The sequence below is a fragment of the Mobula hypostoma genome, chromosome 9 (assembly GCF_963921235.1).
Source record: "Mobula hypostoma chromosome 9, sMobHyp1.1, whole genome shotgun sequence".
Lineage (NCBI taxonomy): Eukaryota > Metazoa > Chordata > Chondrichthyes > Myliobatiformes > Myliobatidae > Mobula > Mobula hypostoma.
The window spans coordinates 104,841,482-104,865,266 of record NC_086105.1 but is presented as its reverse complement, the minus strand read 5'-3'; the positions used below and the strand labels follow the sequence as shown (position 1 = coordinate 104,865,266).

Below are 23,785 nucleotides of genomic sequence, written 5' to 3'. Positions count from 1 at the left end.
ACAATCTTATGAATACTTTGAAGAATATAGACCATTTTATATTTCCATAACATGGGTAATTTTAAATTATTTTATACTTAATGTAAATACCACAAGTTTGCCTGCCTCAGAATCTTCAGATGTAATAATTCTAAATGTATGATTTAGAATTGGGGGGGGGGAGAAAATGTTGGATTAGACTTTATAATTGTTATTTTCTTTGCAGTTTAACAATTAATTGTCTGCTTGTATTTTATATAACTACCTATACACATGTACCTTGTTTAGTACATCTCCCAGTAATCACAGTATGTATTTGCAATTGTTCAGTCTGTTGCCTAGTGGTTACAGTTCTTTGCATGATTCTGGAAGACTTTTGATATTGCGTTATTTGCATAGGGGCTATCTGATTGGTTAACTCTTATTTACAAATGTGAATGAAATATCTATGGGTTACAAGAAGGACTGAACACTTTGGTGCATCATCTTTATTCCTTTGTTTCCTTCTCTTCCCCGATAAACCTCTGCTTCTCCCCATTTCCAACTTTCTTTGTTCTATTAGTGCTTAGTAAAATGATCATGAAGCACCAAGTTTTATGCCTCTTTCTTAACTTCTGAAAGAACTTTAGATCAAAAACATCAGAATCCAACAGCTTTTAAGCATTGCAAAACCCATGAAAGACTGTTTTTAATCTGTGCATTTTAATCTGTTTTTAATCAAATACATCATACATTCAAACAAAATCAAAATATTGGAGACACTTGCAGAAATCCTAGCCAGCATTTTTTCACAAATGAGTTAATTATAACCTAGCCCACATATTGATTTTCATAGGAAGTATGTTTCTAGTCAAGAGGGATGTGCTTCCTTTCAAGGAAGTGTCATGTAATTATTGATAGGGAAATTATGTTTTAAAATATCATGGAATCTCAAATCCAATTTTGCCCCAAGATATAGACAAAGCAAGAACAGTAACACCTAATGAAACTGTGGAAAGAGGGCATCTGTATATCAGACAATATGATTTAAAAAAAACTAATTTTTTAAAAAACTCAATAAATGAGACTTTATTTGCTGAAAAGCAGTCCTTCCAAGAAGATTCATTACAAATGGGACAAATCAAAAAATCTTTCTTCACTTGACCTTTAATTTTCTAACAAATAATCCAACTTCTTCTTTTCGTAATTTGATAGAAGAAATAATTTTGTCAGTAGCAGCTACGATCTGCTTCATCACCAATGAAAACAAATCCCTTCTGATCATGTGCCATCCAGATCTAAAATGAAAGGCATGATAAAGAGTTGTTGTTTTAAAGTAGCTTCCAACTCTTCCCTCCCCCCCCAAGTAATTAAAAATGCTCCCCTATGGAGCTCGTAATACTTTATACTGGAACCAAAGGGGCTGTCAATAATAGCTGTATGGATTTGTTATGCATTTCCATTGAATCTCCTGTCACCAAGGAAGAGAAACCTCAATGAAAACTCACTTACGTGAGATATTTTCCAACTAATTCCTGCTAACATCACAACACAAAGTGTAGATTGACACACTTGGAGTCTAATAATTTATATTTCACCTTCTTAATCCCACTTCTACCATACCCAATTTGTATCACACAATGGTTAAACAACAAAAGTCCAAGCAAAAAGGTAATCAGCTTAATACAACCTATAGAAGAGATAAAGAGTGGAGGATTGTTATAGATTGCATCAGGACACTGACAGGATGAAGAACAGGGCTAAGAAGTGCCAGACATGGTTCAGCCTAGAAAAGTATGAAGTGATTTATGTTGGAAGGTCAAATTTACAGACAGAATACAACGGTAGTGACAGGATTCTTGGCAATTCCCATGCAGATTGATAGGTGGTAATAAAAGGTGTGTGGTGTGTGGTGTGTTGGATCTTATTAGTCAGACATTGAGTTCAAGAGTCACAAGGCAATGTTGCAGATTTATAAAACCTGGAATACCATGTTAAGTTCTGGTTGCATCATTATAGGAAGGATATGGAAGCTTTGCAGAGAAAATTTACCAGCATACTTCCTGGACAAGAAGGCATGTCTTATGAAGATAGGTTGAGCAAGATAGGTCTTTTCTCTGTGGAGCGAATGAGAATGAGAGGTGACTTGATAGAGATGTACAAGACGCATAAATCAAGAGGATAGCCAGAGATCTTTTCCCAGGGCAGGAATGGCTAAGACAAGGTCATAATTTTAAGGTGACTGGAGGAAAGTTTGGGGGGATATCAGAGGCAATTTTTTTTTATACAGAGAATGGTGGGTGGATGGAACACCCGGCCAGGGTTTGTTGTAGAGACAGATAAATTAGTGGCATTTAAGAAACTCATAAACAGGCACATGGATGATACAAAAATGAAGGGCTATGTGTGAGGAAAAGGTTAAATTGATCATAGAGTAGGTTAAAGGGTTGGTACAACATCATGGGCTGAAGGACATGTATTGTGCTATAATGCAGAGAAAGTGAGAGAATAGGGCTGAAAAAATAAATCAGCTATGCCTGAATGGCGGAGCAGACTTGATAGCCTAATTCTGCTCCTACATCTTATGGTCTTAGGTACTATGATTGTGCAATTTGTTGCTGACACACTAGTTCTTTTCAATGGGGATTTTTGGTTATTGTACAAGGATACAAAAGTTGCAGGAAATGTGGGCATTGTGTAAAAAAAAAAGAGGATGCTGTCCAAGTTGCATGTCATCTTGGACCATGTCTCCCATCCACTACATAACGTACTGGTTGGGCGCAGGAGTACATTCAGCCAGAGACTCATTCCACCGAGATGCAACACAGAGCGTCATAGGAAGTCATTCCTGCCTGTGGCCATCAAACCTTACAACTCGTCCCTTGAAGGGTCAGACACCCTGAGCCAATAGGCTGGTCCTGGACTTATTTACTGGCATAATTTACAAATTACTATTTAATTATTTATGGTTTTATTACTATTTAATTATTTATGGTGCAACTGTAACGAAAACCAACTTCCCCCGGGATCAATAAAGTATGACTATGACTAATTGTTCTGCAAGATTATGCAGTTGCTGGTATCTGGAGCAACAAGTAACATGCTGAAGAAACTCAGCATTTGAAGGAGGGGTTCAACCCAAAACATTTTCAATTTCATACCCCCCAACAACAAAATCAGTTAAAATGTGTTTTTTTTCCTGAGCAATTTTTGTAATTGGATTACACTCTAAATCCATCTCCCCCAGAAAATACCGGTCCAAAATAAAACCAGTTATCTGTCATGTTATTCACTTCTTGACATACGGATTAAATGCACTGTGTCTCCAAATATGATGAAATTTGAAGAACAAAGGTCAATATTATCATGTGTGTTGTCCTAAAAAATTATAATACAATTTCACACCACTTAAATTACTATGCTGCAATCATGTGTATTGTTACATGCTCAAGGAGATCTGTTTTTTTTTGTGAGAATGCTGTAATGGTCTTTTGGAGGTCACCTGATGTGATTTTCCCGCCGATGTGAGGTCACGTGATGACATGTGCCCCGTGACTATGTAAGGGTTGACTCAGGTGACACAGTAGGGTTTTTGAGTTTGTAGATTTCCAGGTAGAACGTGTTGTGCCTCCGTTTCTGTTGCGTGTTTGTTTTTGTGACGCAGTTTCATTTTTAAAATGGAAGGTGTCTTCTCTTACAAGATATTGTATTTGGACTGGAAATTTGTGGCTGGAAGTGCCAATTTACTCAATTCCAACAGTTTTGAAGGGAGAGTGAAGAATTCATCTAAGTGAAGGATCGAGAGAAGTTGGCATCGTTTGGCAGTTTAATAAAGAATCGACCTTATTGAGTCTTCACTGGAGAGAACCTGCATCGAGATAATTCTTGCAATAGCACAATGAGTTCATGCAACAAGGTGCTCTCTCTAAAAGGGATTTAAGGTCAGTCGATTTAAACTGTCTAATTTCGGCATCGGGAATCCTGTGGACAGAACCGGCAGTAAAAGTGCGTTGGTGAAGAAATCGTTCTCCAGAGAAGTCTCTCCCAATTGAATGTGTAAAACTGTTGGACTTTCGAAGTTATCGCTTTAAGAACTGTATCTGACTGTATTGCTTTAAAGGCTATTTTCGCATTTAACGCTTTAAGAACCAGAGCCGAGTGGCGAGTTGATGAATGGCTGTGTACCTGGTTAAAGTTTTCCTTTGTTTTTTTTTTCCTTATCGTTTATACGTGTTTAATAAATGTTTGGTTGTTTTTATATAACCAGTCTCGATTAATATTCATTGTTGCCGGTTACGTAACAGTATGAATGAAGAAAAATGGCTGGAGTCACTTGGCACTTCCGTGCAAGGATGTTTATTCAGTGCATCAAAAAATCAAACTTATAAAAATGAGTGAAAAGAGAACTGGCAAAATTTACCAAATGATACCTACCAAAAAACCCAACAATAGTTCTGTACTTATACTTGGCCAATGTGAACCGCTGGCTGGTAAAAATGCACATCTGCATGGACTGCATTTACCGAGCGCTCCCTGTCACAACTAGCCAAATGAAACACCCTGGTTAAAGTTCAAAGTTCAGAGTAAAATTTATTATCAGTATACATACATGTCACAACTGTGACGAGAGTACACATAAAATTAAGATGTTTGCTGGCCTGGGTTAGCATCAGTGACATCAGCAAGTGGTCTGCCACCTGCCCTCAGGGGAAGGAGAGATAAGGAACAATGGAGCAGCGTCTGGAGATGTGTAATGAAGGGACGGGGGAGAGAGAGCTGTCTGGAGCGGCTTCCCCTTTGAACCCTGAACTGTTTGAAGTGATGGACAGGCGATACCCCAGCAGGGGGATAAAAAGGGACAGGTTCGCTAAGGCAAGACACACGCCACCCGAGGTAACGAGACCCTGGAAGCGGTACGCTTCTCACGAGTCGGTGGGAAGTACCAGACAATGGCCAGAGTGGAAAGGTACGATCAGCGGGAACCCGGTGTGTGTCCACCCTCGCTTGGGTGCCGGGTTCACTGCAGAGGATCGACCGCATCTGGAGGAGGGGTCACAGTCGGTGACCTCAGGTGACATCACCAAGGACCCGCCCAAAAGCTGCTTGTGAGCCATCTCGCCGGTCTGTGAGTGAAGCTGTGTCTGAATGATCAGTTGTTCCTGTTCTCTCTCTCTCTCCCCACGTTGTCCATCGCCATGGCAACGATTACTGCGAACTGAACTACTAAACTGGACTGAACTTTGAGTCACTTTGAAATTTGGTCATTTACCCCTAGACAACAATAGAGCTTGATTGATGCTGTTATCTTAATTCTGTGCACATGTGTGTTTATCATCGCTGAACTGTTGCATTTATTATCCTTTCGATTACTGTGTTGCTTGTTTCTTTAATAAAACTTTCTTAGTTCTAGTACTCCAGACTCCAACTGAGTGATCCATTTCTGCTGGTTTGGCAACCCAGTTACGGGGTACGTAACACAACATACAACCCTAAGAAACTTCTTCCTGCGGACATAATTGGCAAATCTATAGAACAGTAACTGTAAACAGGATCAATAAACAATAAACTGTGCAAATGTAAATGTAAATAAATAGCAATAAATAATGAGTGCATGAAATAACAAGATGAAGAGTCCTTAAAGTGAGACCATCGGCTGTGAGACATCAGAATTACAATGAGCGTAGTTATCCCCTTTTGTTCAAGAGTCCGATGGTTGAGGGGTAGCACCATCAGGTTCAAGGAGTTCTGAGACACTTGGACTTTCTAGCTGTTGGTAGCAGCGAGAAAAGAGCATGGCCTACGTGGTGAAGATCTTTGATGATGGATGCTTCTTTTCTATGTCAATGTTTCCTATCAATGTGTTCATGGCTTTACCCATGATAGACTGGGCCGAATCCACTACATTTTGTATGACTTTCTGCTCCCATAACAGAGTGTAATGCAGTCAGTCAGTACACATTCCACCACACATCTGTAGAAATTTGCCACAGTTTTTGCTGACATGCTGAACCTCTGCAGACTCCTGAGGAAGTAGAGGCACTGTCGTGCTTTCTTTGCAATGACATTTATATGGCAGGTCCAGGACAGGTCCTCTGAGATAGTGACACCCAGGAATTTAAAGTTACTGACCCTCTCCACCTCTGATCCCCCGATGATTACTGGCTCATGGACGTCTGGTTTCCCTCTCTACAAGTCTACAATCAGTTTGCTGGTCTTACTGACAGAAAGCGAGAGGTTGCTGTTATTATACTACTCAGCCAAATGTTCAATCTCCCTCCTGGATGCTGCTTCATCACCACATTTGATATGGCCCACGACAGTGGTGTCACCAGCAAATCTGTATATGGCATTGGAGCTGTACTTAGCTACAGAGTCATTGGTGTAAAGCGAGCAGAGCAGGGGCCTAAGCACACAGCCCCGCAGTTCTCATGTTCTGACAGATATTATGGAGGAGATGTTTTTGCCAGTCTTTGCTGACTGGGGTCTGCAAGTGAGGAACTCCAGGATCCACTTGCACAAGTGGGCATTCAGGCCCAGGTCTTGGAGTTTACTGATTAGTTTTGAGGGGATGATGCTATTAAGTGCTGAGCTGTAATCGATAAAGAGCATCCTGATGTATACACCTTTGCTGTCCAAATGTTCCAGGGTTGTGTGAAGAGCCAATGAGATGGCATCTGCTATGGACCTGATGCTTTGGTATGCAAGATAACTCCTTTGAGACATGAAACATTAACAAAACCTCTAGCCAAGAACTGCTTTCTGATAACTATTTGAGTAAAATATGGCAGAGATACAATACCTTATAAAAGCTTTTTCCTATTACATACAAGATAAATGTTACACATTCATTGACAACACACCAACCTTTTATTTTTTACGGAGCTTCTTTATGAAGGTTACTTCATCTCGATTCCTTATTCCGTAACTAGAATGAAAAGTGTGCACTTTAGAGTTTTTTTACTTAGCATGCTAGGAAAACTGAAGAGTCAACTAAAACCAGTATTGTACTATGTAATATATTGTTCCTTCTTAACAACTGTTACATTCATTGTGAGTCTTGGCTTCTGTGTAACAAAATAAACACAAAGGCAGGATTGGCATTTACCCTATAATCTTTAGTGAACAAAAGAGGATTTTATACTAGTATTTCTGATTTATTTAATTAAGGTTAATGAATAACATTCAACTCTACTGATCCAGTCACACAATTTTGATAACATCAAACTACAACAAAGTTTAGTTAACATTTCTTTTCAAAGTTTATAAACAAGTCAGCACCAATCTTTAAACGTCACATCTAAATTCAATCCTGATGCATTTTATTCTCCCCGTGTTCCCATAAACTCCCAGCCCTCTGCAGTTCTACCACTCATCTACACACAATTTACTATGACCAACTAACCAACCAATTCACAGCTTTATATGCAGGAGGAAACCAGAGCACTTGGGGAAAAGTTATGTAGAAAAAGTCGCAAGGAGAATCCACAAACTCCACAAAGACAGAACAGCAAGTCATGATCAAAGCTGGGTAAACAGAGCTGAGAAGCAATTGTTCCACTAGTTGAGTCATTGAGCCACATATGTCAATTTGAATCCAATATTTGGTTTGAACCATCTTGGTGAATCATTCATGCACATGACAGATGTTTATTCTATTTTAGACACTCTGTTATCACACTCTTACCACTTAATAGCCGTTTGGCATTATTATCCACATGGAAACAATGGGACAAATACACTTGACATCGAGCGAGCCATCATGAGATATAACAAGCAAGCTGCATTTTGACAGGTTTGAGATTGTGCAAGCCATTAGAACAGTGGGAATGCCAGTCAGGACACTGGAATGCTCCTTTTGCAGGATGCGGGAAGACAAGGGGACAAATGTGACTTCTACACCTGCAGGAAGTGCATCCACCTGCAGCTTTTTACAGAATGAATTAGGGAGCTGGAGCTGGGTGAATGCCGGACCATTTGGGAGGCTGTGGTGTTGATTGATACAAAGAGATAGTTACACCCAAGGTGCAGGGCACAGTTAAGTGGATGACCATCAGGAGGAGGAAGGGGATAGGCAGCCAGTGCAGGGTACCCTTGTGGTTGTCCTCCTCAATAACCACTATACTGCTTAGGACAATGTTGGGGAGGGAGTGGGGAACAACCTAGCAGAGGGAGCCACAGCATTCAAACCTCTGACACTGAGTCTGGCTCTGCAGCTCAGACAGGAAGTAAGGAGAGGAGGACAGCAGTGATGGTAGAGGATTCAAAAGTTAGAGGAACAGACCAGAAATTTTACGGACATAATTGCATGTTGACTTCCAGTGCTAAGGTCAGGGATGTCTCAGATTGGGTCCACAGCATTTTTGAGGAGGAGGATGAGCAACCACATGTTTTGGTATGTATTGGTACCAACTGTATAGCCTGGAAAAGGAATGAAGCCCAGAAGAGAGAATAAAGAGAGATAGGTAGGAAACTGAAGGGTAGAAATCTTTGGATTGCTGTCTGTGCCACATGCCAGTGAGGGTAAGAATAGGATGATCTGGCAGGTGAACGTGTGGCTGATGTTTTGGTGTAAGAGGCAGAGTTTCAGATTTGTGGATCATTGAGATTTCTTCTAGGAAAGGTATGACCTGTACAAAAGGGACGGGTTACATGTGAATTTGAGGGCGCCCAATATCCTTGCGAGCAGAATTGCTGGAGCTGTTCAGGAGGTTTAGGTTAGTTTGGTAGGCGTATGAGAACCAGTGTTAGGTCAGAGGAGGGGGGCAGTGGCTATAATAGTAGATTCAGATTGTAGAGACTGTGAGGAAGGCTAGGCAGTGGAAAGGGCATAATTGCACGTGGAAAGGTTGAAATGTGACTATTTTGATGACAGATGTATTAGAAACAAGAGCAATGATCTGAGAGCATGGGTCTGTATATGACCATTATAGAGACTTGGTTGTCACAAGGAGTGGAATGGCTGCTGGATGCTCCAGGGATTAGATGTTTCTAAAGGGACAAGGGGGAAGGTAAAAGACATGGGGAGCTTCATTGCTAATCAGGATAGTATCACAGCTGCAGAAAGGGTGGATGCCGTGCAGGGATTGTCTACTGAGTCTGTGCGTGGAAATCAAAAACAGGAAGGAAGCAGTCATTCTAGTGGAAGTATTCTATAGAACCAAACCCTCCCTAATAGCAACAAAGACACTGAGGTGTGAATCAGGAGGCAGATTTCAGAAAGATGCAAAAATTGTGGTTGATGTCATTAGTACTTCAACTTCCCTAAAATTAGGAGGCATGGGATCAAGGGAAATTTGGCTGCATGGATTCAGAACTGGCTTGCCACAGAAGATAGAAGGCAGTAGTAGATGAGCATATTCAGCCTGGAGGTCAGCGACCAGTGGTGTTCTGCAGAAAATCTGTTCTGGAATCCCTGCCCTCTGTGATTTTTATAAATGACTTAGATGGGAAATGGAAGGGTGGGTGGGTAAGCTTGCAGATGTCGCAGGTTACCAATCCTCATAGGAGAGATCAGAAGTGGAGAGAGTGAGCAGCTTCAAGTTCCTGGGTGTCAAGATCTCCGAGAATCTAACTTGGTCCCAACATATCGATGTAGTCATAAAGAAGGCAAGACAGCAGCTATACTTTATTCTGAGTTTGAAGAGATTTGGCATGTCAACAAATACACTCAAAAACTTCTATAGTTGTACTGTGGAGTGCACTCTGACAGGCTGCATCACTGCCTGGTATGGAGGGGCGACTGCACAGGACTGAAAGAAGCTGCAGAGGGTTGTAAATTTAGTTGACTCAATCTTGGGTACTAGCCTACAAAGTACCCAGGACATCTTCAAGTACTGGTGTCTCAGAAAGGCAGTGTTCATTATTAAGGACCTCCAGCACCCAGGGCACGCCCTTTTCTCACTGTTACCATCAGGTGGGAGGTTCAGAAGCCTAAAGGCACACACATTCAGCGATTCAGGAACAGCTTCTTCCCCTCTGCCATCCAATTTCTAAATGGACATTGACGCTCTGGGCACAACCTCACTTTATTTTAAATATACAGTATTTGTTTTTGCACATTTTTAAAAATCTATTCAATATATGTAATTGATTTACTTATTTGTTTATGATGTTTTTTTTCTCTCAGCTAGATTATGTATTGCATTGAACTGCTTCTGCTAAGTTAACAAATGTCACATCACATGCCGGTGATAATAAACCTGATTCTGATCACAATGGGACATTGATTGGATGCAGAGGTGAGCTGACAAGTGGTAGTTGGAGCTCAATCCAGAAAAGTTTGAAACGATTCATTTTGAAAGGTTGAACTTGAAGGCAGAATACAGGGTTAATGGCAAGATTCTTAACAGTGTGGGTCATCCATAGGATCTTGGGGTCCAAGTCCACAGAACATTGATTTCTCAAACTTCCAGTAATGCCTACAACCATCCCTTCACCATTTCCCATCCCCTTGCCCCCTCTCATGTTATCTCCTTGCCCGCCCATCGCCTCCCTCAGGTGCTCCTTCCCCACATTTCTTCTTTCTTCCATGGCCTTCTGTCTCTTTCATCAATCAATTTCCTAGCTCTGGTTCATCCCTCCCCCTCCAAGTTTCACCTATTGCCTGGCGTTTCTCTCTCCCCTCCCCACTACCTTTGAAATCTACTCCTCAGCTTTTTCTCTCCAATCCTGCCAAAAGGTTTCGGCCTGAAATGTCGACTGTACTTTTTTCATTAGATGCTGTTTGGCCTGCTCAGTTCCTCCGGCATTTTGTGTGTGCCACTCAGAGGGTGTTGTGGGTTTGGAATGAGCTACCAGTGGAAGTGGTAGACATGGGTTCAATTGTTAACATTTGAAAGCTTGGATAGGTACACAGATGGGGGATGCTTGGCAGGATATGGTCCGGGTACAGGTAGATGGGACTATGCGGAAGACCAGGCCAGCATGCACTAGATGGGCCAAAGGGCCTGTTTTGTGCTGTAGTGCTCCATGACTTGATAACTCTGACCTTTATTTTACAAAAGACTATTATAAAAGCACTCACCAAGGATCAGGCACAAGAGGAAAATGTCATATTGTTAAATTTATTCATACTTACTCTTTGAGTTTCATTTTATCATCAGCTAGCTTCTCTCCATTAAAAGTTAGATGGTATGTCTGCCAGATATATTTCCTGAAAACACAATGACAAAGCATCAAGAAAACTCCAATTCAGGATGAAATATTATGATAGAATTCACTGCTTTCAGTTCTTCTTCTACATACCAACAAGATTATATTAAGCACCATGAAAAAAAGAACTTGGCTCTTCATTTTGTTAATTATACAAAATTGGATAAATGCTGAAAAGAAAAAATGAATGCACAGCCATGAAGAATGTACAAAGAATTGGACAGATCTTTCTCTGTGGGCTAAAGAGCTACTTTCTCTGTGTGATTCTATGAAATGAATTTTCCTACTTCATGCTTTTATATGGAATGCAGTTTTAAACAAATGTATGCCCCTGGTATGGGTAGGTTCCAATTACTGAATATTACAAAGATAATTTTCTGAATCAGAACTCATTTCATAGCTCTCAAGAGGAATAGGAATGTATGGTCACTTATTTATGTGAAACAATGTTGGTCTTTTTTACCCGTCACTATAATCTACAGTTACTAACGCCTCAGCCAAAAAAAAATTAGTGTTCATATTTTCTCACTTATTCCAAATCTTCTCTGAGGCTTCATTGGTCAAAACAACTGAAAACTCTGCATTCCTTTAACCATATAACCATACAACAATTACAGCACGGAAACAGGTCATCTCGGCCCTTCTAGTCCGTGCCGAACTCTTACTCTCACCTAGTCCCACCGACCTGCACTCAGCCCATAACCCTCCATTCCTTTCCTGTCCATATATCTATCTAACTTAACTTTAAATGACAACATCGAACCTGCCTCAACCACTTCTGCTGGAAGCTCATTCCACAGAGCTACCACTCTCTGAGTAAAGAAGTTCCCCCTCATGTTACCCCTAAACTTTTGCCCTTTAACTCTCAACTCATGTCCTCTTGTTTGAATCTCCCCCATTCTCAATGGAAAAAGTCTATCCATGTCAACTCCATCAATCCTCCTCATAAGTTTAAACACCTCTATCAAGTCCCCCCTCAACCTTCTACGCTCCAAAGAATAAAGACCTAACTTGTTGAACCTTTCTCTGTAACTTAGGAGATGAAACCCAGGCAACATTTTAGTAAACCTCCTCTGTACTCTCTCAATTTTATTGACATCTTTCCTATAATTCGGTGACCAGAACTGTACACAATACTCCAAATTTGGCCTTACCAATGCCTTATACAATTTCAATATTACATCCCAACTCCAATACTCAATGCTCTGATGAATAAAGGCCAGCATACCAAAAGCTTTCTTCACCACCCTATCCACATGAGATTCCACCTTCAGGGAACTATGCACCATTATTCTTAGATCCCTCTGTTCTACAGCATTCTTCAATGCCCTACCATTTACTATGTATGTCCTATTTTGATTAGTCCTACCAAAATGTAGCACCTCACATTTATCAGCATTAAACTCCATCTGCCATCTTTCAGCCCATTCTTCTAATTGGTCTAAATCTCTCTGCAAGCTTTGAAAACCTACTTCATTATCCACAACACCACCTATTTTAGTACCATCTGCATACTTACTAATCCAATTTACCACCCCATCATCCAGATCATTAATATATATGACAAACAACATTCGACCCAGTACAGACCCCTGAGGCACACCGCTACATACCATCCTCCAATCTGACACACAGTTATCCACCGCTACTCTCTGGCGTCTCCCCTCCAGCCACTGCTGAATCCATTTTACTACTTCAATATTAATGCCTAACGATTGAACCTTCCTAACTAACCTTCCGTGTGGAACCTTGTCAAAGGCCTTACTGAAGTCCATATAGACAACATACACCGCTTTACCCTCGTCAACTTTCTTAGTAACCTCATCAAAAAATTCATTAAGATTTGTCAAGCATGACCTTCCACACACAAATCCATGTTGACTGTTCCTAATCAGACCCTGTCTATCCAGATAACTATATATACCATCTCTAAGAATATATTCCATCAGTTTACCCACCACTGACCTCAAACTCACAGGCCGATAATTGCTAGGTTCACTCTTAGAACCCTTCTTAAACAATGGAACCACATGAGCAATACGCCAATCCTCCGGCACCATCCGTTTCTAATGACATTTGAAATATTTCTGTCAGAGCCCCTGCTATTTCCACACTAAGTTCCCTCAAGGTCCTAGGGAATATCTTGTCCGGACCCGGAGAATTATCCACTTTCATATTCCTTAAAAGCGCCAGTACTTCCTCTTCTTTAATCATCATACTTTCCATAACTACCCTTCTTGTTTCCTTTACTTTACACAATTCAATAACCTTCTCTTTAGTGAATACCAAAGAAAAGAAATTGTTCAAAATCTCCCCCATCTCTTTTGGCTCTGCACATAGCCGTCCACTCTGATTCTCTTAAGGGACCAATTTTATCCCTCACTATCCTTTTGCTATTAACATAACTGTAGAAACTCTTTGGATTTATTTTCACCTTACTTGCCAAAGCAGCCTTGTATCTTCTTTTAGCTTTTCTAATTTCTTTCTTAAGATTCTTTTTACATTCTTTATATTCCTCGAGCACCTCATTAACTCCAAGCTGCCTATATTTATTGAAGATCCCTCTCTTTTTCCGAACCAAGTTTCCAATGTCCCTTGAAAACCATAGCTCTCTCAAACTTTTAACCTTCCCTTTTAACCTAACAGGAACGTAAAGATCCTGTACCCTCAAAATTTCACCTTTAAATGACCTCCATTTCTCTATCACATCCCTCCCATAAAACAAATTGTCCCAATCCACTCCTTCTAAATCCTTTCGCATCTTCTCAAAGTTAACCTTTCTCCAATCAAAAATCTCAACCCTAGGTCCAGTTCTATCCTTCTCCATAATTATATTGAAACTAATGGTATTGTGATCACTGGACCCAAAGTGCTCCCCAAACATACCTCCGTCACCTGACCTATCTCATTCCCTAACAAGAGATCCAACACTGTCCCTTCTCTAGTTGGTACCTCTATGTATTGCTGCGAAAAACTATCTTGCGCACATTTGACAAACTCCAAACCATCCAGCCCTTTTACAGAATGGGCTTCCCAGTCTATGCGTGGAAAACTAAAATCTCTCACAATCACAATCTTGTGCTTACTACAAATATCTGCTATCTCCTCACAAATTTGTTCCTCTAGTTCTCGGTCCCCATTAGGTGATCTACAATATACCCCTATAAACATCACAACACCTTCCCTATTCCTCAATTCCACCCAAATATCCTCCCTAGACGAGTCCACTAATCTATCCTGCCAGAGCACCGCTGTTATATATTCTCTGACAAGCAATGCAACACCTCCCCCTCTTGGCCCTCCTATTCTATCACACCTGAAGCAACGAAATCCTGGAATATTTAGTTGCCAATCACACCCCTCCTGCAACTACATTTCACTAATAGCTACAACATCGTATTTCCAGGTATCAATCCATGCTCTAAGCTCATCCACCTTTCTTACAATGCTCCTAGCATTAAAATAGATGCATTTAAGAAACTCTCCACCTCCTACTCTCTGTTTATCCTTAATGGAGCAAACAACTTTGTTATCTTTTTCTTGCTTGTCCCCAACATCTTTGGTCTGAGTGCTCCTGATCTCTGTTCCCTGCCTATCCTCCCTCACACACTGTTTACTAGCTTTCTCTATTTGTGAACTAACCTCCTCTCTCCTAGTCTCTTTAATTTGATTCCCACCCCGCAACCATTCTAGTTTAAAGTCACCTCAGTAGTCCTCGCAAATCTCCCCGCCAGGATATTGGTCCCCCTAGGATTCAAGTGTAACCCGTCCTTTTTGTACAAGTCACGCCTGCGCCAAAAGAGGTCCCAATGATCCAGAAACTTGAATCCCTGCCCCCTGCTCCAATTCTTCAGCCACGCATTTATCCTCCACCTCATAGCACTCCTACTCTCACTGCCGCGTGGCACAGGCAGTAATCCCGAGATTACTACATTTGCGGTCTTTTTTTGCAACTCCCTTCCTAACTCCCTATATTCTTCTTTCAGGACCTTTCCCCTTTTCCTGCCTATGTCATTGGTACCTATATGTACCACGACCTCTGGCTCCTCTCCCTCCAACTTCAGGATCTCTTGGACGCAATCAGAAACATCCCGGACCCTGGCACCAGGGAGGTAAACTACCATCCAGGTCTCCGGACTGCGTCCACAGGATCGCCTATCTGACCCCCTAACTATCGAGTCCCCTACTACTACTGCCCTCCTCTTCGTTTCCCTACCCTTCTGAGCTACAGGGCCGGACTCTGTAACGGAGGCACAGCCACTGTTGCTTCCCCCAGGTAAGCTGTCCCCCCCAACAGTACTCAAACAGGAGCACAGCCACTGGGGTACTCTCTATTACCTGACTCTCCCTATTCCCCCTCCTAACCGTGACCACTTGTCTGCCTCCCATGGCCCCGATGTGACCACCTGCCTGTAATTCCGCTCTATCAACTCCTCACTCCCCCTGACAAGACGAAGGTCGGGGGATTTTAAGTCTTTAAGTCCCTTTAAGTTTAACTCCCTTTAAGTCAGGGGAGTCCAACATTTTAAGCCTCGGAGCCTTACCATTAACCAAGGAGTCCATGGACCCCAGTTTCGGAACCCCTGCTTTAATAAGCCCTATTTCTTTAAAGACTTTCTAGTATTTTTGATCCATGCCTTCTCCAACAACTTCACATCCTTTTCAGACAGTAGCGCACACTAGTTGCAATGCTTTTGCTGTGCTCTACCAACTTTGCACACAGAGGTAATATAACTTCCTGGTTTTTATATTCTGCATTTCTAATTTTAAAGCCAACATCCAACATGTTTTAACAGTAGCATTGTTAAGCAGTCCTTCCACTGCAAATATTTGTAAATATCCACTGGTTCTTTTGTTCTTTATTCTTCATTAAAATGGTGTAGACTAAGCTTGCATTATCTCAATTTCAACTTGCAATTTTCCCTGTAGAATTTCATTTGCCAAATACTCAGCCATTTAAACAGGTTAACTACATGCTCCGAAAGTCCGGTTATGATATCTTTCACTCTTTATTCTCCTTCGAAGTTTCACATCATCTACAAACTTCAAGTCAGTCACATATAGCAAAAATAGGTGGTCCAGGTACTCAGTCCTAAGCAACCCACCAGTCTTTATTTTCTAATGTTGTTGCATGAATGAAATCACCAGGAAGAGTGCAAACTTCACATCTTCTAATTCGCGTCCAACCCACAGATGCCAGCATCGTCCGTGGACTGGGATTCACAGCTTTTAGGAATACATTGTTCCAAATTAAATCCACAATACATTTTCAAGGAACAGACGACTGGTAGCCAAAGCCATTTGCTAAATGTAAATGACCTACACTCAAACATCACTCTAACAAGTCACATTTAGCAAAAACAGGTGGTCCAGGTACTTAATCCTAAGAAACCCACCAGTCTTTATTTTCTATGGCATAGCCAACTTTGTAGCCTTGTTACAAACATCTGTGACAAACATTGTACGTGGTAGTTTATCAAGCAACTTCGGAAAGTCCATGCATTAAGCAATATCCTCATCTACACTCTTCTTTAGATGATCAACAATCTCAATCAAGTTGCTAAACATGATTTACCCTGCTCTTTTAATAAATATTCACCCAAGAGTCAGGGACATAGACATGAAAACATAAGATTAAATGCTAGAGATGTCAATCATACCCCCACATCAAATTATCATAAGTTCCCTCTAGTGGTAGTTGTTTGCAGGCCTTCAGCAAAGTCAAAAAATTAAGTGTGCTTTTAGGCATAAAGTTAGAAAGTAAACAAATGTTAAAACTTTCTAGTTTCAAGAAACTCTTATGATACATTCAATTTTGAATTAGATCCGCATCAATTTATTAATCAATATATGAAAGTATAATATTCTTTCTTTTTCAATCTTTTTATTAATATCAAAATGTTAAACATAACATAGTATTAATACAAAGCTACTGGGATTACATTGTTAATAATTAACATATATAAATATAAGCAACACACATAAAAGTTGCTGGTGAACGCAGCAGGCCAGGCAGCATCTGTAGGAAGAGGTGCAGTCGACGTTTCAGGCCTAGACCCTTCGTTAGTCCTGACGAAGGGTCTCGGCCTGAAACGTCGACTGCACCTCTTCCTACAGATGCTGCCTGGCCTGCTGCGTTCACCAGCAACTTTTATGTGTGTTGCTTGAATTTCCAGCATCTGGAGAATTCCTGTTGTTTGTATATAAATATAAACACATTTGACACACAGATATTAAAACCTCCCAAAATCGTACAAAATACGAATATAACATACAGAGAAAAAACAGAAATAGCATGAAAAAGGGGGGGAAAAACCCAGAAAAAACTAACCTAACAATGCTAACCAACTAAACTAAGGAAAAGAAAAAGACATGGGCTGTTGTGTAACATCAAAAAGAACCATTAGTGTCATTGACTCCACTCCACTCTGTATATATATATATATGTATAAAAGAAATAGAATAGGTTTGGAAAAGGTCAAATTACATCATATGGAAGTGTTGAATAAATGGCTTCCAAGTCGTTTTTAATTTAATAGAAGGATCACAAATGACACTTCTAATTTTTTCTAAATTTAAACACAACATAGTTTGAGAGAACCAATGAAATGTGTTGGGAGGATTGATCTCTTTCCAATTCAGCAAAATGGATCTTCTAGCCATTAATGTAAGAAATGCAATCATCCGACGAGCTGAAGAGGTTAAGTGATTTGGTTCTATCATTGGTAAACCAAAAATTGCGGTAATAGGGTGAGGTGGTAGATCAATACTCAGAACAGATGAAATAATATCAAAGATATCTTTCCAGTATTTTTTCAAAAAAGGACATGACCAAAACGTATGAGTTAAAGAAGCTATCTCAGAGTGACATCTATCACATACAGAACTTACACGGGAGTAATAACGAGCTAATTTATCCTTAAGACATATGGGCCCTATGCACTACTTTAAACTGTATCAACACATGTTCAGCGCATATAGAGGATGAGTTAACTAATTGAAGAATTATTTCCCATTTTTCAATAGGTAAAATAAGCTTAAGTTCCCTTTCCCAATCATTCTTAATTTTATTAGATACATATGGACGTATTTTCATAATTATATTATAAATAGTTGTTATTATACCTTTCTGAAAAGGATTTAAATCTAAAATTTTTTCCAAAATATCCATTGGATATAGATTTGGGAAGGTAGGAAGAACAGTTTTTAAAAAATTTCTGATCCGTAAATATCTAAAGAAATGGGATCTAGGCAAATTATATTTATTAGATAATTGTTCAAAGGACATGAAAAAATTATCCAAAAATAGATCACAAAATTGTAATATAGCTTTGGTTTTCCAAGCCAGATAGGCTTGATCCATAATAGAGGGTTGAAAAAAAAAATTAGATATAATAGGACTTGCTAGAATAAATTGATGCAGCTCAAAAAATTTTCAAAATTGAAACCATATTTGTAAAGTATATTTAACCATTGGATTATCCATTTGTTTGTGCAATTTAGAAAGAGCAAAAGGAAGCAAAGTCCCTAAGATAGAACCCGGTGAAAACCCTTGTACAGATTTACATTCAAGATTTACCCAGTGTGGACTTGAAATTATGTCCAAGTCCCATGACCAAAATTTTAAATACCGAATATTAATTGCCCAATAGTTAAGTCTAAAGTTCGGCAATACCAGACCACCATCCTTTTTTGACTTCTGTAAATATCTTTTACCTAACCTAGGATTTTTATTCTGCTATATATATATGAAGAAATTTTAGAATCAACATTATCAAAAAAGGATTTCGGAATAAAAATTGGCACTGCTTGAAATAAATATAAGAATTTAGGGAAAATAATCATCTTGATAGCATTGATCCGACTTATCAATGATAGACACATTGGTGACCATTTAGTAAACAGATGTTTAATCTGATCAATTAAAGGTAAAAAATTAGCCTTAAATAAATCCTTGTGCTTTTTTGTAAATTTAACCCATAAAAAAGTAAAATAGTCGGTAACCAGTCTAAATGGTAAACATTCATATATTGGAACCTGCATGTTTAGGGGAAACAGTTCACTCTTATTAGGGTTCAATTTCTAACCAGAGAAGTTACTAAACTGAGCCAACAAGGATAAAACTGCGGGAATGGATTTCTCAGGATTAGAAATATATAATAACAAATCGTCTGCATATAATCATAACTTATGTATCTCATTCCCTCAGGTAATACCAAGGATATTAGGTGAATCGCGAATAGCAATTGCTAAAGGTTCTAGAGCAATATCAAATAGTAATGGACTAAGACGGCATCCCTGCTTAGTACCCCGAAATAAGCAAGAAAAGGGGGATCTTTGATTATTAGTAAAAACCGAAGCTACAGGGGTATGGTATATCAATTTAATCCAAGATATAAACATCAGACTAAAATTAAATTTCTCAAGCACACTAAATAAGAATGGCCATTCAACTCCGTCAAAGGCTTTCTCAGCATCTAATGAAATAACACTTTCTGGAGTACTAAGTGAAGAAGTATAAACAATATTCATTAATCTCCTAATATTAAAAGATGAATAATGATTTTTAATAAATCCAGTTTGGTCCACAGAGATAATTTGAGGTAATACCCTCTCTAACCTAGTTGCTAGTATTTTAGAAAAAATCTTAGAATCTACATTCAGCAGGGATATCGGTCTATATGATATACAATCAGCAGGACCTTTATTTTTCTTTAGAATTAAAGAAATAGTAGCTCCATAAAATGATTGTGGTAATTTACCTAATCTAATCGCTTCTTTAAAAACTCTACACAACCAAGGAGAAAGAATAGAAGAAAAAAACTTAAAGAATTCTACTGCATAACCATCAGGACCAGGTGCTTTGCCAGAGTTCATTGAGGAAATAACACCTTTTATCCCTAATGGGAGTTTCTAATGTTAAACGTTCTTCGGATGATAATTTCAGGAAGTTTAATTTCCTTAAAAAGTCATGCATGGTATTGGGATCATGAGGAAATTCAGAGTGGTATAAAGAGATATAAAATTCTTCAAAAGATTTGTTTATCTCGTCATGATCAACTGTCAAGGTATCATCATGTTTATGAATCTTGATAATTTGACATTTAACTGAAGCAGTTTTCAATTGATTAGCTAATAATTTACCTGATTTATCATTATGTATATAAAACTCACTTCTGGTTTTCATTAGTTGATTTTCAATCAAGGATGTTAGTAATAAGCTAGGTTCCATTTGAAGTTCGACTCTTTGTTTATAAAACTCCTTACTTGGAGTAATGGAATATTTAGTATCAATTTCTTTAATCTTATCAACAAACAGAAGTGTTTCATTCTTAATACGTTTTTTCAAACCAACAAAATAGGAAATAATCTGTCCACGGATATATGCTTTAAAAGTGTCCCATACTGTCCCACTGGAAATTTCTTCCGTAATATTAGTTGAAAAGAAGAAATCAATCTGTTCCTTCATAAACTTAACAAAATCCGAGTCTTGAAGCAGGTTGGAATTAAACTGCCATTGTCTAGTACTAGGAGATGTATCCAACAACTTGATAGAGAGTTTCATTGGAGCATGATTGGAAATGGCAATAATGTCATAGTTATAGTCAATCACAGAAGGAATTAAATGAGAGTCAATAAAAAAGTAGTCAATTCTAGAATAAGAATGATAAACATATGAGAAGAATGAAAACTCTTTATCCTTAGGGTGTAGAAATCTCCAAATTTCTGAAATTCCAGAATCAATCATAAATTATTATTTAAAAAAATCCAGTAATTAACAAAAATCTGCCATTCGGATCTGAAACGATGTAATTGAGGAATCTATAAAAATTGAAACTCCTTTTACTTTGGCCTGGGAGTCCGAATGATACTTTTAGACCTTCCAAAACCTAAAGAAATGGTGATTATCCTCTTTCTTACCAAGTTTCTTGTGCAAAAATAATATGAGCATTCAGTCTTTGGAATACTTTAAAAACCTTCTTCCATTTAATCAGATGGTTTAAACCCTTTGTATCCCAAGAGACAAAATTAATAATATGAGCCATATTTTCCTAGAATCAACCCTTTGGTATATAAAGAGTTAATCATAATGTAAACTCATGAAAACGGAAGAGGAACAAAAATTCAAAAAGGAACCGGAAGTCACAACATTTTTGTAGTTCTAAGTCAGCCCAATTGAAAAAACTAATAGTAAAAAGACACCCACAAAGACCCAAGACTAAGCCAGAAAAAGGCCACAGAATAAATTAACACTAACTCTACCCCTATTTCTCCAGAAGGCAACTACAAAGATATATGTTGAAAAGAGAGCCACCCGAAATCCAAAAAAAAACACTGAACTATAACAATCTTCATATTGTGGTTTCTAAAATGAGAGAAAAGAGTAAAGCCAATACATTATTAGTCAATTACAAACATAAATAATTAAAAATGGCACTTCAAAAGAAAGAAAGGAATTATGGGAAGAGGAACACGAGAAAATGTCACAGTAAAAATAAAGGTATTATGAAGAAAGGGAAAGAAACCGCCATCTTAATTATATGAAGCAAAAAAAAACAGAAGGTGTTCCTCCGTTGTAATAGAAATTCAGCATCACATCATTAATAACAATGTCAAAGATCAAATAGTTAGAAATTGGCAAAATAAGAAAAAACGAATTCATCAAAGAAAAACTTAAATTGAAATGTGAAAAATACCTACACTACTAACCAAAAAAAAAAGAAAATCTTGAACTTATAAAGGTCCATCTTCATAATTATAGACTTTAAAAAGAAGCACATAACAACAGAGCCAATACTGCGAGAGCCATACATTAATTAGAGAGAAGTATCGTAGCAGATGGATAGTGCTCATCCAAGAAACTTTGAACAGCACTTGTGGAATAAAAGATACAGCGTGGTCCTTCTAGAGGAGAAATTCTTAAACGCGCAGTGTACAATAAAGCTGGTCAAAGACCTTTTTGGTAACATTCCAACATCAGAGATTTGAAAGCCAGCCGCTCCTTCATCACTTCTGGACTAAAGTACTCCACCAGTCGGAACTGATAATCTTGAAATTTAACCATACCTTGGCGACGGGCAACTCCCCGGTTTTCGATTAAGTGTACAGAGAACGCAATCGAGCAATGGAGGGTCGTTCGGAAATACAGAGCTAAACACATCCTTTAAAAGTCGAGAAAAGAATTTTAAAGGGTACCCTTCCTCGACATCTTCGGGGAGACCAATTATACGTAAGTTCTGTCTTCTGGATCGATTTTCAAAATCAATAATCTTGGATTTAAAACTCTCCAGCTGTTTAGAAGTCAAAGACAGTTTTTGTTCCAAATTCTCAATTTTCAGATCTCTCTTCCGGGCTTCATCGTTCAATTCTGCAATTTTACTTTGTTGCTGGTTAACTTCGTAACCAAGCGATTCCAAAGAATCCTTAATTGACTTTAAGTCTTCTTTAAAACTTTGACATTGTTCATCAAATTTCACACTTAAAAGATTCAACGGTGTATCATAAGTTAATTCAGTTTGCTTAGGTTCACCTTTTTTCCTCCCGTTACCGTCGGAATCTTTCCCATTTTTAGGATCACGCCCTTTAGATCTTGTACTTATTTCTTTGTTCATTTCTTCAAATTTCACAATCAAAGCTCAGGGATAATTCAATAGTATAACTCTATTAGTGTACATAAAAATGAATTAAATAAGGATGATCATAGGTTAACAAAAAGTAATGGTAATGGAACGAAGCCAAAGTTAACCTCACTCCATAAGTGCCTCCTGGAGAATCTTGGAAGTATAATATTTAAAGCAAAGGTTTTCCAAAGCATGATCTAAAATGGGAATGTATATAGTAGGATTTGATTCTAATGCGGCAAGACGGATTGTGTACATGGGCAAAATCTTCACCACGGATATGGTGAGCTGAAGAGTCCATTTCCATGGATTCCTAATGTGCTCACTTGCAGATTTTATTTTCAGCAATATGCAAATAATTTTGAGTGGTCCCTTAAAATTTTTTTTTTTAATTACAATTAGAGCTATTTTGGGAGCAATTTGCACCCAGATCGCTAGATACTCCAAACCATGCTTGATATTTGAAACATTGCACGATTGGTGATACAGGTAATATTTAAAGGTCAATCCATTTTTCTCCACATATTACTAAACAAATTAAAAAATATAATCCTGCTACGATTTCTGTCCTGATTAAGGCTCTCGGCCCGAAATGTCACCTGTTTATTCCTCACCATAGATGCTGCCTCACTTGCTGAGTTCCTTCAGCATTTTGGATGTGTTGCTCAAGACTTCCAGCATCTGCAGAATCTTGTGTTTATAATTCTGCCATTATTTCTTGAGCAACTCATATGGTGATATTTATACTAGTGAGAAACTGAAATACTTTAGGCAAGATTTAAATGACAGATATCATTAATTTCAACATGTCCTCAACGATAGATGTAGATGCATTGCATAGTAAATAGCAAGGAATAATTTACCAGCTAATGTACTGTGTTCCTCCTTCTCGTTCTTGCTTCAGTTGGACATATCTCTGAATAGCTTTCTTCAAATCCAAGACAGTTTCATTTTGAATCACAACAACAGCTGAAAGGAGAAAGTATGGATTATGTGGTAGTGTAACATATACATATCAGGGAGGTGGTATAAAAGCCTGTCAACCCATATCCAAT

General features: G+C 38.7%; 1 protein-coding gene across 1 annotated transcript in view; it reads right to left on the bottom strand.

The window, feature by feature from the left end:
• Positions 1-632: 632 nt before the first annotated feature.
• Positions 633-23,785, bottom strand: part of snrnp25 (small nuclear ribonucleoprotein 25) — a 33,309-nt gene continuing 10,156 nt past the window's right edge. Inside the window, exons 4-7 of the mRNA XM_063058826.1 lie at positions 23,594-23,699; positions 11,036-11,110; positions 6,823-6,883; positions 633-1,256 (exon numbers count right to left, since the gene is read on the bottom strand). Of these exons, the coding sequence (XP_062914896.1) occupies positions 6,826-6,883; positions 11,036-11,110; positions 23,594-23,699 (239 nt within the window). The 3' untranslated portion in view covers positions 633-1,256; positions 6,823-6,825. The remainder of the gene's footprint in view (positions 1,257-6,822; positions 6,884-11,035; positions 11,111-23,593; positions 23,700-23,785) is intronic.